Source organism: Eschrichtius robustus, chromosome 11 (assembly GCF_028021215.1).
Source record: "Eschrichtius robustus isolate mEscRob2 chromosome 11, mEscRob2.pri, whole genome shotgun sequence".
Classification (NCBI taxonomy): Eukaryota; Metazoa; Chordata; class Mammalia; order Artiodactyla; family Eschrichtiidae; genus Eschrichtius; species Eschrichtius robustus.
In genome coordinates this window covers 68,370,308-68,387,895 of record NC_090834.1, presented here as the reverse complement: position 1 = coordinate 68,387,895, position 17,588 = coordinate 68,370,308, and the positions used below count along the sequence as shown (strand labels likewise).

Here is a 17,588-nt window from a genome sequence, read left to right as displayed (position 1 = left end):
GGGGGCATCCAGAGATGTAGGGGGAGAGAGCCCAGGGTGTGAAGAAAAGAAGAGTTTAACAGGACAAAGAAATCCTTACCCAAGGCCCACTTCCCCAGAGGGCCAACCCAGGCCACAGGCCAAGGCAGCCGGGACTCCATGGGGTGGAGCTGGAGTTGGACGAGGCCCTCCTGGCTCCCCTACCAAGGGGGCGTGGGACAGGGAAGGAAAAGAGGCACTTGACAGCAGTCAAGAGCAAGTGCGGGGTTGGGGGTCTGTACTAGCAGGAACGCGTTCCAACCGTGGCCACTGTCCTGCACAGAAGCCTTCTGTGTTGGAGGCTCCGGGGGAGCTGGGGCCTGGCTGCTGAGGTTAAAAACATTATATACGGAAAAGCCCACCCAGCCAGGAAGACATCACTAACTAGTGGGTCAGCACAGGCCTGCAAGGGCCGCCCCTGGTGGGCCGCAGCCCCAGACCCCTGGGGAAGGTGACGCCAAGGAGGCCAGACAGGTATTTGCCTTCACGTGCCTCTGGCAGCAGAGGCCAGGCCCAGGCGACAGGCCACCCCCAGACCCCTGCCAGTTCCTCTCTGCAGCAAAGAAAACCACAGAGAACCTGGAGGCCCCATGCCACTAACCACTGCCCTGCGTCTGACCGCACCTCCAGCCCAAGCCAGGGTGCCGAGAGCTGCTTGGTTGTGGGCCTCTGGTTAAGGAAACAGGTCAAGGGCCCTGGCCCATGACTTCCATCTGGGCCAGAGCTCCCTCTGCTGGCCCCTTCCTCTCCTTCACCCAGGAGGAAAACCGTCCAAGTGGCCTTTGCTACCGGGACACTGAAAATCCCCTTAGAAGCACCAGTCACAGGCCCAAGGAGCTCTGTGTGGCATTTCCCCTTGGGAGCACTGGTCTTGGACTTGGAACAGGTGTGAGCCTACCTGTGCCACGTACCTGCCGTCAGCATCCCCATCTCTCCTCGGCTCTGCTGGCCGAAGCCCCAGGCAGCAGTGGCTATTGGCCTGCTGCCTTGGGACAGCAATCTGCAGGCCTCGTTCGTCTGGAGAGTTTAACAGCTCAAGAGGTGCCATCACAGGCCACTGAGGAACTAGGGGCAGGGGAGGTCACAAGTCCTGAAAGTGGGCACTCACTGCCCAAAATAACAAGGCAGGAAGCTCCAGGCTGCTCAGAGCACAGCCATGAGATCACAAAGATTGTTTCCATCTTTGGCGGCTCCATACACACCCAGGGGACCCTCCTATCCCCAGAGCCCTGGGCTCTGCTTCTGTTTGTCCTCCAGCCTTCAGCCACCATGTGGCTGGCAGCTCCCTTGCCCTGGGGCTCACAGGCTTGTTCAAAAAGCCAGCCATGCGAAGGACCATTCCTGACCCAAGGAATGGGGCGCTGATGGTGGGGTTTCCAGCACCTTTACAGGCTGGGAGAGGAGCAGTCTTCCTGGTGGCCCTCAGATGTTGTGACTTTCCCCGCCCCGAGTGCTGCCCCGTGAGACTGAGGGGTCACAGCCGTAGAACCGAGGGAAGAGTCCAGCCTGAGGTCACCATCTGAAATGTTGTCTTTCTTTTCCTAAAAAGGAGCACATCCTGCTAAGAAATCAGAACTTAGTGGGGCTCAAGCTTCCAGACCTTAGTGAAGCGGCTGAGCAGGAAAAAGGTAGGTGGGATCGGGGAGATGCTCTCCTCAGGCTGGGGCTAGATTCATTTTCTCCAGATCAAAGGTGAACGTGTAAACACTGCACATCCTGTCAGGGCCTTTGTCCATCCCAGTGGCGAGTGTGGGCCGGACGCAGAGCAGGCCCTCAGTAAATATTTGCAGATGGATGAATAAGTGAATCAGATGGCATTTCCTGCCCACTCAGAAAACCTCTAAACTTGTCTTCTTCCAACCAGCCCCCCTTCTGGACCCCTCCAGCCCTCCCTGAGCCTTGTTAGCACCTAGTGGGTCTGGAAGGGTGACCCAGGCCTGAACTTCTGATGCTTCCTTTTCCTTTTCCTTTTCCTCTCACACCCAGGAAGCCACCCAGATAGAACAGTTCCTCTTTTTGAGACATCAGAGTCATCTCTTGCTTTCTAATCTGCTGTCACTACAAAGTCCAGACCCCAGCCCTTCCCTCCTGGTGGCTGCAAGGCCCCACCCACCCACTTGCCAGACTCACCTTCAGAAAGTAAGACTTGGGGTCTCTTGCCTCACCTCCACCCCAACTCCCATCTCCTGACTCACTTCTCCTGATGGCTCACGCTACTCCTGGTCGTTCTCAGCATAGAAACCTTCTGCTTAAGGATTGTTCTGTGGCTGTGTCCAGGGTGCCACCAACCATGTTGGAAGCCCCTAGTCTGAAATACATGAACTAACACCTACCTATTCAACATTGACAAGAAGATTCCCAGAAGTAAAACATCCAACAATTTTTTTTTTTTTTGGCAATCCAATTTTATTGAACTACTGATGCTAAGTTATGCAAAATTGCACTACTTTAATTAAGGCTTTTAGTTTACGTTTGGCCACCTCAAAAGGAGTTGTAACATTAGGTTGGTCAATTTAAATACTGTGGCTCCCTGTTGGATAGACACACAATGTTTACACCCAAATGTTAATGCATACAAAGCAACAAGGCATTGTTAAATAAAACAGCAATTCCGTTTTACTGCAACTTAGGCCTTGTGACCAATTACGCATGATTAAAATTACTTCCCACATTCACATCCACAGTACTCGTCCACCATTTAACGTCTCAACCAAAACGTTACACATGTGAAACAATCACTAACAGGTAAAAATTCTAAACCTGTATATTTGGTATTGCAAATACACTTATGCATGAGCAAGCAGGGGATTCACAGTGAGAATCTACAGCTGCAGAAGCCTGAAAATGATTTACAAAAATTGTTAAATCATTAAAAGATTGTTTGAAAATATACACTTCTTGTTGTAGACCCCCACTGTACACACAACTATAAACATTGTTCCCTATGTAAACAAAAAAGGAAACGTATAATACAAGATTTGAAAAGTCTGGATATTTCCTTCCCAACAGATATTAAAGGCAACGTCTTTAAGACACTATACTGAAAGGACTATCATATTTTAAAGACAAGATCACTGTCTCCACAGATTTTTAAAAATTAAAAAACTATATAGCTGTGTTAAAGCGCTTATTTGTACAATACAATGATAATGACCTTGAATTTATTTTTAAAAAATTACAGTAAGCTACAAGTATCAAAGAAGTGAAGTTATCTGGAGTAGTCTATATAGGAGCTCTTTGGACTTTCTTCTATTATGCTAAAATAGTGGTGCTTTTAGGATTTACATTATTGTACTCTCCAATACAAAGTATGGGGCGTGTTAAGGTATACAGTACACCATTTTCATACATGTACAACATTGGTGGATGAAAAATGTCTCTTAGCAGTAATACTGGATTGTAGCCTCTGGTTTTACCAGCTGCATACTCTAGGACGATTATAGAAGTAAAAATCTCTCTTGTGATACTGGAAAGTGATTAGAATGTGCAAACTGATGTAGTAGCTTTCGTCCGCCTTTTAAAGGGTACCACCACAGGAAGTCCATTTAAGATGTTGGTAGGTTTAACAAAGTTGGAATGCTGGCACTGTTGAATTGGGCAACAGTTCTTCAGACCTGGCTCAGAGCTACAATGCATTTAGTATATGAAAGCAGCTGACATGACGACTTTTTGCGGGCCTTCCCAGGCGCTGGAGTTTTTCTGTTAATTTGCCACACTAGGTCATAAAAGATCTCATTAACATTTGTTTTTGATTTTACAGAGGATTCTAAGAATGCACAGTTGTTCCATTGTCTTGCTAAATTTTGACCTTGTTCCTTTCCTACAACTCTTTCATCCTCCAAGTCACACTTATTACCAACCGGAATCATTGGAGTATCATCAGTGTCTTTAACTCGAAGAATCTGTTCTCTCAGACCTTGCAAATCATTAAATGTGGACTGCGCTGTGATGGGATAAACTAATGCAAAGCCTTGTCCGTTTTTCATGTACAAATCCCTCATTGCTGTAAATTGTTCCGTTCCTGCAGTATCCAAGATTTCAAGCATACACTGTTGTGCATCTACTTCAGCTTGCTTTCTATAAGAATCTTCTATCGTAGGATCATATTTTTCAACAAAAATTCCTTGAACAAGTTGTACAGTCAGAGCAGATTTTCCAGCTCCTCCTGAGCCAAGAACGACTAGCTTATACTCACGCATGGTGCAAACTCGTAAAATCTAGTACTTCTCGCGCTGTCACCGGGTCCCCGCAGCCAGCGTCGCCTCGCGCTCCCTCCGGGTCGCTGCTACCAGCGCCGCCACTCCGGCTGGCTTACATGCCTGACTCTCCAACAATTTTTTAAAGTACTAATTAAAAAAAATTAATCATCTTTAGATGAAATCTTTGGAAAAATATGATATACTTCTCTACTTTTAATTTCGAACTTGTTTATTAAAGCAGATTTAAAACCCTAGGGAAAGATTTATCTTAAAATTTCACCCGCAGCCCCATAAATTCTGAAAAAGCAACAGTTTCTATTCTTTCCAGTATTTACCCTTATTTATAATTTTTTCACAATTGATTTGGTGGTGTAGATGTAACTTCCTGTTTCTGCCTTTTTTTTTTTTTAAGATTTAATTTTTGGCTATGTTGGGTTTTTGTTTGCTGCGTGTGGGCTTTTTCTAGTTGTGGCGAGCAGGGGCTACTCTTTGTTGCGGTGCGCGGGCTTCTCAGTGCGGTGGCTGCGGAGCACAGGCTCTGGGCGCGCAGGCTTCAGTAGTTGTGGCTCGCAGGCTCGGTAGTTGTGGCGCACAGGCTTAGTTGCTCTGTGACGTGTGGGGTCTTCCCAGTCCAAGAATCGAACCCGTGTCCCTTGCATTGGCAGGCGGATTCTTATCCACTGTGCCACCAGGGAAGTCCCCTGTTTCTACTTTTAAAATACTTATTTCACGACTAATTCCATTATAGTCTGACTTGTCCTCATACTTATCATTTAATGGGTTCATAGTTTCCTTTTGTATTGATGTATCTATTGTTGGGTATTTCAGATGTTTACAGTTCTTTTAACTATGATTAACAACACTACTATAAACAACTTTGTACTTGTAGGTTTTTTTTCTTTTTTCCTTTAAGTTACTCCCTTGGGATAAATTCTCAGGCTTGAGAGTCACGGGGTCAAAGTGTAGGAATATTTGTAGGAATATTTGCATTTACCAAATTGCCTCCAATGGGTGATGCTCCCTGTAGACTGAGTGAAGGGTCTTCTCACTAAACACTACCTGCACTAGACTTTGCTTTGCTTTGCTTTTGCTCCTTATTGGCCAGAATGTAATGAGAACAAGATGATCCAAAATAACAACAATTACTACTATTAGTAGTAGTATTGTGAAATACCATTCCATTATTAGTTCAATTAATTTTCCCAAACTTAAAATTTTAAAATATTTTTTTCTTAATGGGTGAATTAACTATTCATTTCTTTACTCATGTGTTCGTTTGGGTCTTGGGTTTTTTGTTGGTCATACATGTAGATGTTATAGATAGTAACCGTTCTTTGGCTGTATTTTTTGTCAATACTTTTTCATTTTTCTTTTTTTTTTTTTTGCCTTTGAACAAATTTTGTATTATTTTAGAGAGATCATAAAGTTTTTATACAGTAATTTTAGCCTATCTTTTCCTTTGAAAGTCTTCTATTATTTAAATCATTATAAAAATATTACTTCTCCTTAATTGGGATAGCAAATCTATTTTCTGGTAGTTTATCTACAGTTTGATTTATTTATATTTATTTTGCTAATACCTCTGAAATTTGTTTTAAGATATAGGTATTTGAAGACTTAAGATTCTGTTACCTCAATAATATTTTAATAGTGTTTATATTTCTTATTACATTGTGGCTTAGATAATCATACACTGCATCTTTTTTTAATGTATAGCAAAGACTGGTTCTGGGCCCTTGATTCTGTTTTATTCTGATCAGTACTGTACCATTTTAATTACTGCTGCCTTATAATATGTTCTAGTGTACAGTGGGTTACTTCTCCCCCATTGCTCTTCTTTTTCAGAGTATTCATTGTATTCTAGATACAAAGATTCAGTGCAAATTAATAGAGCAACTGGACAAGAATTCAGGAGATTGGAGCTCATGGCCAGACACCACTTAACGGTGTCTGGTATCTTTAAATATGTTCCTCAGCCTCTGTGGGCCTCTGTTCCCTATTGGACTAGGACACTTCAGAAAGCTCTTAACTCTAACCTAAGATTTATGGATTCTGGGTCTTTTCCAGTTTTGCCTCTCACCTACCTATTCTCTAAGTGAAATTTATGTCATCTTATACAACATTTTAATTGTGATTGCTTTAGGGCTACACACTGGATTCAGAACTGTCCTAGTTTTGTTTGTTTTGCAGTTCATAGATTTTTCAGTTATTTAGTTTGCAAACATTTAGTTCTCATTCAGGCACGTGGTTTGTCCCTCTATTAATTTAAGTATTCCTTTCTTTTTCCTCTATTAGATTTAAGGATCTTTGTACAGGTCTTCCATATCTCTTATTGAGACAAATTCTACATGATTTATATTCTTGCTTATTTATGAAGAAGACTTTTTTCATTAGATTTCCCTAACTGATAATTAGTGTCATAGATGAATGCTGCTTGGTATTATACATGTTTCTTATATAACAAATATTACTGTTAACAAATGGTAGAGTGATTACAATAGTGGTTAACTAGCATTATTATTATAACTATGGTGATTACCATGTACCAGGACCCATGCTAAGCATTTGACAGTATTTCGCTTAATGCTTACAACAACCCTGAGGGGTGGGTCTTATTATACCCATTTTGCAGATGAGGAAATTGATTCAGGGAGATTAAGTTCACATGGTAATTAATTGCTAAAGCCAAGATTGGAACCCAGATGTGTCTAAATCCAAAGGCTCTTGACCACTTTGCAAAATACCTCATTTTTTCACATTCACAATCTGTTATTTTGTTTTATCAGATTCACTATTTGTCTTAGTTGTGTGCTTGTGCATGTGTATGTGTCTTTCTCTTGTATATCTGTATATGTTTTATTATTTTGGCAACATTCTCTAATATGACAATGGTGATAAGGAGAACTCTTGCCTTTTTTCTGTTTTTAATTGAATTTTTTGTGTGTTTTTCTTTCAAGGACCATGTTGTACCTAATTATTAAATAGATGCACTATTTTAACTTTTTATTATTATTTCATATTTATATTATCACTAAATAGAAAAATATAATATGTAGAAAGATAAAATATATAAAATATAAAAATATATTATTTCATGTATTACTTTATATTTTTATTTTTCATTATTTTAAGGAAATAGATTCTTCTCTTCCGAGTTTTAAGATTCATGTTGAATTTTGTCAATTTGTTTTGCATATCTATTGAAAGAATCATACAAATTATATCATTTAATATATTAATTAATAATTTTCCATATATAGAAATAAACGCTTATGGCCCTGCAATAAAATGCATGTGGTCATGGTGTACTTTCTTTTATATTTACTACCAAATTTTCTATGTAAGTAACTCTTTTAAGGTATTCTGCAACCTTCCTGCTTTAATTAAGATAAAATCTAAGTTGCTTTGACATGAGGCCCCAAAGTATGCTAACCTATAGGAGAGAGAAGATTGTTTCATACTCAAGTAACAATTCTAAGGTGAGCTGTCGGGTTACAGGTGGCTCTGCTCCATGTGATCATTCGGAGACCCTGGTTTCTTCTCTGTTGTCATTTTGCCATCATCCCCTGAGGTATTACACTTGTCTACATTGTTGAAGCAGGATCATGGGTAAATCTGTGTTCCAGTTTGTAGGAAGGGGAAAGAATGGAAGTTCAGAGCAGGCTTTTTTTTTTTTTTTAAAGTAAACTGGGAGTTGCATATCTCTTTTTAGCTCCCAGTTCATTGGTGATGATGTGGCATGGCAATACCTAGCAGCAAGGGATACTGGGGAATGTTGTCACTAGCTGGGCTGCTGGCCATATGCCCATATTAAACTCCTTTCACATGGAAGCAGAGGAGGGCAGATTTTGGTGGATGACCAGTTGTCTCTGTCACATTGTCTTTTTTACATAACAATATTAGAAAGTTTCTCATTTAGTGCATATGGAGCTTTTAGTTTTTTAATAAAATTTAATACTGCTTTGTAGCATCCTGTGGTATGAGGAACTATATAAATTGTTTGACCTTTTTCTTATTGATTACTATTTAGGTTGTTTGTATTCTTTCTCTACTATAAACGATGTTATAATGAACATTCTCCATGATGTATCTTTATAGAAATGCATGAGGTTTTCCATGGGATAGTATCTTAGAAGTAGAATTGCTTGATCAAAAGGTATTTATATTTAAATATATATGCATACTGCCAAGTTAACTTACAAAAAATTATAACAATGTAGACATCCACTACTACAGCAACACCTCACTATCTAATACCAACAGGGAACAAGATGGATCTTAGAAATTAAATTACCAGGTAAATGAGTTGGATTCCTAAAAACACTAAATTTTAAAAAATTAACAATGGAAGGTGTTCAGTAAAGGTACCCTCCCTCCCACTTTTCTCTCATTTCTAGAATCGGAGTGGTTAAAAGCTCAAGCTTCCCCACTTACCAGCTGCATAGCCTCAGGCAAGTTTCTTATGCTCTAGATGCCTTGTTTGCTCATCTATAAAATGGGGGTAAGAATAGTACCTACTTCACTGAGCTGATGTAATGTTTTTATGTGATACTGGACAGCAGGAACCTGTCATACATTTTAATTCCTGTCATCAAGGTTGTAGAATTCTTTCTTGCCAGCTAAGTGGGACATTGTACTCTGTGCTCCACAGTATATAGGGCAGTCTGGAGATGTGGCGGGCAACCACATGTGCTTGATCAGCAGAGTTGTGACTTCCTATTCCTACATTCTGAAAGCCCCATCAAAGAGCCTCATCCCCGCCTGTACCTGGGACCAAAGGTATTGTAAACTCCCCCCGGGAGCTGGAGAGTCTGGCCCCCTTAACAGGTTCTAAATACAACAGTGCATATGAGCTCATTGGGAAAAACTCAAATCTCCTGATGATTGTTGGCTGTTCCTTTGGGAGATGGGGAAAATCTAGAGCATTTTGGAGTCTTAAGAACTTTGGCTCTCCTTTGGTTTCTGAGGACTTAGAGACTCTCTTCCCTGTTGCATCTGGTCTTTCCAACAAGCCAACCAGTTCTCTTCACAGGGACCATTTGAAGGATGTTTGGGTCTTGATCATTTGCAGGTCATTTCAAGCCAAAGACATGAGGCTGACTGTGGACCCGTTCCTGGGCTGCATGTTGGGGGTGCAGAGGTGAAGGAGGCTCAGGCCCTGCCGTCATTACCAGTCCCTTGGCTCCCTCAGCAACCTCCTATCCCATCCCTCTGCTTGCACTCCTGACCTCCTCACCCAGTTCAATCCACCGTCCACAGGCAGCGAGAGGAATCTCTGAAATGCAAATCTGGTTCAGCCTCTTCAGAGGCTTCATTCTGCTCTCAAAATGAGCACTAGAATCCTTAGTAGAGCTTAAGAGGCCCTGTGCGATTAACCCTGCTCACCCCCCCAGCATCTTCTAGGACCACTCTCCTCCTCCCTCTCAACGTCTTGGCCTTCCTTCAGCAACTCATTCCTCCTCCTTCTTAGGCTTGGCACATGCTGTTCCCTCTACCTGCAATGTTCCTCCTCTCTTCCTCTTTGCCTAACGAACTCCCATTCAGTCTCTAGATATCTGCTCAAATGTCACCTTCCCAGGGAAGACTTTTCCAGCACGCTCCAGATGCTTCTCCCTTATAAAATCTATCACAGCATGAAAAGTAACATTTGGGTATTTCTCTAATTAATCTGTCCTGCCAGGTAACAAGCTCCCAGAGGACAGTGACACATCTGTTTTGCTCAGCATTATATGCCTAGCTCCATGCTCATTGCCTGGAGCATAGTTAAGCACTAAATAAATATTGAATAAATTAATGAGCTCACTCTCACCTTGTAGGAGAGGAAATACAAGGGTAGACAATGTCATTACAATACATTCTGTTAAGACTTTAAGACCATAAAGTACCTAGGAACACAGAGGAAGAAGCAGCCAGCTCAGTAGGGGTGAATGAGTCAGGGCAGGATCCTTAGAGGAGCAGCTTTGAGCTGAGGAAGAGAAGGGCATCCCAGGCAGAGGGAATAGCAGGAGCAAAGGCACTCAGGCATCTTCTAGCACTTGGCGTGTTCCAGGAACATAAGGAATCCCATGTGAACCAAGTGTGAGCCATGTGTCCCAAAGAGATGGGCAGCAAGGGTGGAATGGAGGTGGGAATCAGAGAAGCTAAAGTCTTTGAGGTCTAATTAATGAGTTTGAACTTCCTTTAGCACCCCTTGCAAAGCCAGAGAAGCCTGTAGGTAAGGAAGCATGAGGATCAAAGCTGAGTTTGAGAATAATTCTTCTGGACAGTTTATGAAAGCTGAGGCTAGAGGTGGGGAGACTAGGTAAGAGGGTATGGAAGCAGCCTGGTGAGAGGTGATGGGACTGTAGACTGAGATGGATAGGAGGGAACGTGGGGAGGATAGGTTTGAGAGACATTTGGAGGTCAGCTTGGCAGGACTTGATGAGGGAATGGGGTGGAGGGGGAGACCAGAAAGACCAACAGGCGTGCATCTGCATGGCCAAGGGGGTGATGGTGCTATTAATCAGGGTGGGGAGCACAGGAGAAGGAGCTCCCTTAAGGAGAAAGACAACGAGTTTGGGTTTGGACATCTGAATGCCTGTGGGAAGAAGCCTGGATGTCGCAGTCTGACAGAACTGGCTTTGCATCCTGGCACTACCAGTAACTAGCTGGGATCCTGGGGAATCTACTTAACTTTGCTGAGCTTCAGTTTCCTAGTTTGCAGTGTCCCCAGAAAATGAGCTTAGCAATATTTGCTCTGCAAGGCTATTCTAAGGAGTAAATGAGAAAGTGCATCTAATGCAAGCTTATGTTTGATAAATGGTGGCTGTTGAAGTGGTTTTTATTATCCTGATCCAGGGGGTAATGTCTAGGAGGTGGTTGGATATCTGGACCTGGACGCTGGGAGAGGTGTGGGCTGAGGCAGTCCTTCCAGACACCCCAGTCTGGGCTCAGGGCCCTCAGGTCTCAGTCAAGGAGAAGGCCTCCCTGAGAAAACAGATCAGAAGAAAGTTGATCCCCAGGTCAAGTATCTTTGACCTTTTGGGGGATCATCCTGGGCCCCAGCACATCTTTAACCAGAAGCCCTCAAAGTTACTTTTCCAAGTCCTGGAGTTTGCCAGAAACAAAAGCTTTCATTGGAATGAGGTGGTATAGGCAGATATTTTTAAAATAATTTTACTGTTTTTATTAAAAATAGCTCATTGATTATCAAAAAATTCAACTAACAGTGAAAAATACAAAGAAGAAAGTAAAAATCGCTTACATCAAACATCCACTTTCCCACAAATACAGAAGGAGTGAGGGAGATTATAGATTGCTCCATATACTTTTTTTTAATAAAAAGTATGAAAATTTAATTGAACTTGAATTAAAGTGAAGTGAAACTGTAGGGCTTGCTGAATTTTGGTAATTGCTTCCTCCAAAAAAAAAAAAAAAGAGGTTAGTTTTTAAAAGTTTTAAAATATATATTATGAAATGCATTAAGGGTTTGGAGTCATTGAGGTTCGTTTTTATATTACATATTTGAAGTTTGGATTATTGCAGGGAAAGATGAGAAGGGCAGTATTTCTTCCCTCTTTCATATTTCTTCCTAACCTTTCCATCTCCACCTATACAAATGATAAGTTATTCTTTTTATACTCTCAAGGTTGTAACATTTGCATTCCATTCTGTAACCATAATTTCCATAGTTGTTTAGCTTTAAACTTATATGTAAACGAATTTAATGTTCACCACCAGTCCCTTTACTGTGGCTCACAATTCCCAAGCTTATGATTTTGATTTATGTCTTGTTTAGCTGGATTTCATCATCCAATAGTTTTTCTAGAAGGGCTTAGAGGTGTATGTTCCTTGAGTTCTAGCATGTTTGAAAATGTTGTTCTTCTTCTTGAAGGACAGCTTAGATGGTTATAAATTCTGGATCACTCTTTTCCCCAGAGCTTTGTAGATGCTACACTGTATTCAGTGTTGTAGAGAAGTCTGAGACCAACTTATTTCCAGCACCTTTCAACCCTCACCTTTCCCTGTAGGTTACTTACTCTTTCTATGAGAGTAGTTGGAGAAGCATTTTTATGTTCATATATAGCTATGGATCTATATAAGATATATATACATACATAGAAAAGAGTAAGGTTATATATATATATATTTTTTTCTTGGTGTGGTTTTTCAGTCTGCGAGTTCAGCTTTTCTCTCAGTGGAGGAAATTTTTTCTTCTCTTATGTCTTTGAATGTGTTCTTTGTTCCTTTTGTTTTTTCACTACTTCAGAGACACCATAATCTGTAAATTTCTCATCAGTGTCTCCACTGTAGGTCCATTACTCTACCTCTCAATACTTTAATCTTTCTTTCCTTCTTTACTTCCTTGTGCTCATCTCAATCTCCCCCACTAATTCAGCTTGAGGCTCTACCTGTTTTATTCCTTCATATTTCCAACATATTGGTTAGTTCTATATTTTTAGAATTTTTTGCTTCATTTTGTCATTTTGGTCTTCAGTTTATTTCCTTAAATTGTAATCTTCTTCCATTTTGTGCAGTCCTCTCATCTCACCTCTGATTCCTATTTTCATTTTTTCAGGTTCTAATTTCTCCTTGAGTCAAAACATTTGCGGTATACATTTTGCACAAAAATGCATTTTATGTGTTTCTTGCATCTATGTTTCTATTCTGACATCTGTCTCCAGCATGTTTCTTTTCTTCTTTCCTTTATACCTTCCTCTCCTCTTTCCTTCCTCTTTTGACTATACTATTTTTGTGTAGTTGCCACGCCATTTGTTTTCATTTAATTTTTTTTTTGATATGGACATTTCTACCTGGATTTTCTCTTGACCTAGATATATTGTGTAAGTCAATTTTCACTGACTTTTTCCTACCTTTTCTGAGATCTCTGTCCTCCTGGCAGCGCTTAGTTGAGGACTGGGTATTTTGTGTCTGCTTTGTCACTACTTGGGTGGTGGGGAAAAGAGGAAGTTCAGCTGGAGCTGTGGGTAGTGGTGGTTGTGGGTTGGTTTCTGCTCTTTTTCTATAACTTTGTTAATAGTCTAACACTTGAATTTATTCCACTGAAGTGGGGGCATATCCTATTCCCTTGGGTGGGCAGTAGTGGGGCATGGATTATTTCACCAGTTCAGGGTAGAATTATAGGGACAATCTGCCCAGCTGTTTATTTTCCACACTTAACCCAACTATTCCCAGCAAGCACTCTCACTCCCCTGCCAGATAAAGGAAGGAAAAGATAGACAAAATCCAAAGAGTTTGGCCACTCTGCTATTTCTCAGAAGTGCAGGATGGGGGTAGGGGTTGTGACAGCTTCAGTTGGGGCTTTCTATGTGTCTCCTGCCACTAACTCTATCAGAAGGGATTGTTTTATTTATTTTCTCTTACTTTCCTTTCTGGTAAGTCCCTCTATGTTGTTTGAGATCATCAGCTCTGGTAGAATACTATGCTGTCATTCTGCTTTTCCTCTCCCCTCCTCCTCAGTACGAAAAGCAAATAGCAGCACAGGCAGTTTTTTGTCTTGTTGGAGTGTTCTTATGGTGGGATGGATATCCTTCTACTCTAGAGAAACTTTCTGAACCGCCTCTGCAGCTGCCTGCCCACCCCTTGGTCCACTTCTCTTCCGGCTCTGTAGTCACAAAAGTGACTACAAAAGTTTGTCACAACTTTTCCTCTCATATCTTCCTCTCAGTACTGATTCTTTGAGGGAGGAAGAAAGGGTTATCAAGGGTGGGAGTTCTACATTTATTTCTAGTAAGTTCTGTTTTTCTCTGGCCATTATTTTTAAAGATTATTGCCTTTTCCTGTACTTGAGAGTTGCTGATCTATTTTTAGTTGACTATAATAAATTTTTTGTTGTTGTTAATTTGGTTGAGATCAGGAGGGTGGCAGGTTCTGGGATCACTCTATTTATTTATTTATTTATTTATTTATTTATTTATAATTTTTATTTACTTATTTATTTTTGGCTGCGTTGGGTCTTTGTTGCTGTGCGCGGGCTCTCTCTGGTTGCGGCGAGCAGGGGCTCCTCTTCGTTGCGGTGTGTGGGCTTCTCATTGCCGTGGCTTCTCTTGTTGCAGAGCATGGGCTGTAGGCGTGTGGGCTTCAGTAGTTGTGGCATGAGGGCTCAGTAGTTGTGGCTTGCCGGCTGTAGAGCGCAGGCTCAGTAGTTGTGGCACATGGGGTTAGTTGCTCTGCGACATGTGGGATCTTCCCAGACCAGGGATCGAACCAATGTCCCCTGCATTGGCAGGTGGACTCTTAACCACTGCACCACCAGGGAAATTCTGGGATCACGCTTAAGACAGCCATTTTAGCAGGGCTAGAAACCCATCCCTTTTTGGGGAGTGGGGTTCTACCTAGGGGACTTTTCTAGGCAAAAGCTCCTCATATGACTTCCCTGTGATTATTAGACCTCATACAGTTCTGTCAATCATACAGACTTCTCAGGAGCCCACTGCTTCATTATCTCTCTGCTGGGTGCAGCAGGGAATACATAAAGGTAGAGTGTGACCAGAGGCACCACAAGGTTTGCCATCTGTCACATGGAAATGTCAGACAGCAGTAAGTGCCAAGACAGAACCCAAGAGGTGACAGGTAACTAAGAGAACTAGCTACCTGATATGAGCCGAATCTCATATCCAAAGAAGGATCACTGACTGCCCTGACTCTGACAGATGGTCCTCCGGACTTTGCTGGATTCCTTGAGTACCAGGAAACTCGTGAACACTGTTCAGTTATCGGGAAGCTCAAAGTATTTAAACATTGTTTACCTGGGGCCAAACTATACCTCCTCTTTTCTCTGCATGGTCTCCCTTGGTGAGGCTTCTAATTCACATGACTCCCAATCTTAGCTCCATTTAGATGGTTACGTAGTCCTGATCTCTGGCCTAGACTACAGTTCTGGAAATCTGTTGGGTCAAACCCATGAAAGACGGCAAAACGTGGATAACTAAAAGTCCTGCGTGCAAATGGAAAATAACCACTGTATGGGACGAAGATACCTGATTTGGTTCAAGTAAAAGAGATTCAAGGCTTTTAATCCTAAATGTGCTGTGAGCCCATAGTGTAGGGCACAGCAAGTCTGTGCTAAATGAATAACTCATGTCAATGCCAAGGCCATTTGCCACTGTGCTCCTGAGCTAAGAGCTTGTTAGAGCACATCTGGGCTTCTGGGACAGCAACAACCAGAATGTGTGCAGTCAGGGGATGGTATCTAGAGGCCACAGTGAACAGCTGGGAAAATCGGGCTACAACCTGGAGAAGGGAAGCTTTGGAGAGGTACAAGAGCTGTCTTCAAGCAGGAGAAAAATTTGTGGGAAAGAGAATACTTGGTTTGTTCTTTCTGCCTTCAGAGCACAAACCCAGGACAGGTTTAGGAGATTTAAAAAAAAGGCTATTTATTGGTTCTGTTGACGAGGAGACATCTATTTCTGAGATCTGTAAAAGATCTAATGACCTTAGCTTTACTCTGGAAAAACCCTGTTTCTACTCCTATCTATGGGGATATGGAACCAGATGCTGATTTCTAATTAGGACACAGATGATAGAACTGCTGAATTCATCTGAGGAAGAATAGTTGGGCAGCAGGCCTCTTGAGAAGCCTGCCAAAGAGAGGGGACTTTTCCAAACTTTATAGCCAAAGAGCCAACAATTTTCCAGTTGACAAAAACCAACCTGGACCCCAGACACAAGAGCCTGCTTGGTACTATGGAGAGCAATGGGAAGAACATAGAACTTAGAGCAGATAGAATTATTTGAAGCCTATGCCATTTACCAGTTCTGTGACCTTAAGCAAGTTATTAATCTTGCTGAGTCTTAGTTTACCCACCTGAAAAATGGGATGATTAAGGTCTAGCTCATTGGGTCGTTGTGAGGATAAAATAACAATTATAAAGCCCCTGGCATATAACCAGGTTCCAATAAATGTTAAAGCTATTCCTTATCCCCTGAAGCAAATTGCCAAGAGTATTACATTTTATAAATTAAACACTTTTTTTTTTCAGGGCCCCCTTCTGAACTCTCCCCAGCTATTGAGGAAGAAGAGTCAAAGAGTGGCCTGGATGTCATGCCCAATATTTCTGATGTGCTGCTTCGCAAACTGCGGGTCCACAAGTCTCTCCCTGGAAGGTAAAATTGGGGCATGGGTTGCACAAGACCCCACATTGGGTGGCCCCTGTATTCAATTGTAGATAGGACACAGGAGCACCAGACTTGATTTTTGACGCCAGAAGGGTCAAAGTCCAATAGTTCAGACAGGACTAATGTACCCAGAACAAAAAGAATAATAAAGGGCCAGGTGAGGTGGTTCCAACTCAAAGAGGAGCAGGTGGGGCTCATAGGTGAACAAGACCACCAAGAAAGTGAAAAGACAACCCACAGAATGGGAGGAAATATTTGCAAAGCATGTATATGATAAGGGACTTGTTTCTATAATATATCTTTGAAGAACTCTTATAACTCAATAAAAAAAACAACTAATTTTTAAATTTTTTAACTGAAGTGTAGTTGATGTACAGTATTATATGTTACAGGTATACAATAGAGTGATTCACAATTTTTAAAGATTATACTCCATTTATAGTTATCATAAAATATTGGCTATATTCCCTGTGTTGTACAATATATCCTTATAGATTATTTTATACATAATAGTTTGTACCTCTTAATCCCCTACTCCTATCTTGCCCCTCCCCCCCTTCCCTCTCCCCACTGGTAACCACTAGTTTCTTCTCCATATCTGTGAGACTGCTTCTTCTTTTGTTATATTTACTAGTTTGTTGTATTTTTTTAGATTCCACATAAGTGGTATCATACAGTATTTTTCTTTCTCTGTCTGACTTATTTCACTTAGCATAATACCCTCCACGTCCACCCATGATGCTGCAAATGGCAAAATTTCAATTCTTCTTTATGGCTGAGTAGTGTTGACAACTAATTTTTTTAAGTGGGCAAAAGATTTAAATAGACATTTCTTCAAAGAGTATATATGAGGGGTCAATGAGCACGTGAAAGGATGCTCAGCATCAGTAGTAATTAGGGAAATGCAAATTCAAATGGTTTATCATGAATAATAAATGATAAATTCATTAAATGAATGATGTATCATGAATAATAAATGATAAATTCATTAAATGAATGATTTATCATTTATCATAAATGATTAAAATGAGATATAATTTTATATCCCTAGAATGGTTTTAATAAAAAAGATGGGCAATAACAAATGTTGGTGAGGATGTGGAGGAAATGAAATTCTCAGGAAAATGGTGCAGCCACTTTGGAACAACAGTTCATCAAAAAGTTAAACATACAGTTATTGTATGGCCCAGCAATTCCACTCCTAGGTATATAACAAAGAGAAATGAAAATATATGTCCACACAAAAACTTGTAC

The 17,588-nt window shown here is 41.3% G+C and overlaps 2 protein-coding genes across 7 annotated transcripts in view; one reads left to right on the top strand and one right to left on the bottom strand.

Annotated features, from left to right (window-relative positions):
* IRAG1 (inositol 1,4,5-triphosphate receptor associated 1) overlaps nt 1-17,588 on the top strand; it is a 120,621-nt gene that overhangs the window by 66,190 nt on the left and 36,843 nt on the right. For all 6 annotated transcript variants that reach the window (XM_068555470.1, XM_068555468.1, XM_068555467.1 and 3 more), the window contains 2 exons: nt 1,568-1,646; nt 16,199-16,322. In XM_068555470.1, the coding sequence (XP_068411571.1) occupies nt 1,568-1,646; nt 16,199-16,322 (203 nt within the window). The remainder of the gene's footprint in view (nt 1-1,567; nt 1,647-16,198; nt 16,323-17,588) is intronic.
* On the bottom strand, nt 3,218-4,300 carry LOC137771605 (ras-related protein Rap-1b-like). Its single transcript, XM_068555138.1, has one exon. It carries the CDS (start codon nt 4,215-4,217, stop codon nt 3,627-3,629), a length of 591 nt encoding a protein of 196 aa, XP_068411239.1. The 5' UTR covers nt 4,218-4,300; the 3' UTR covers nt 3,218-3,626.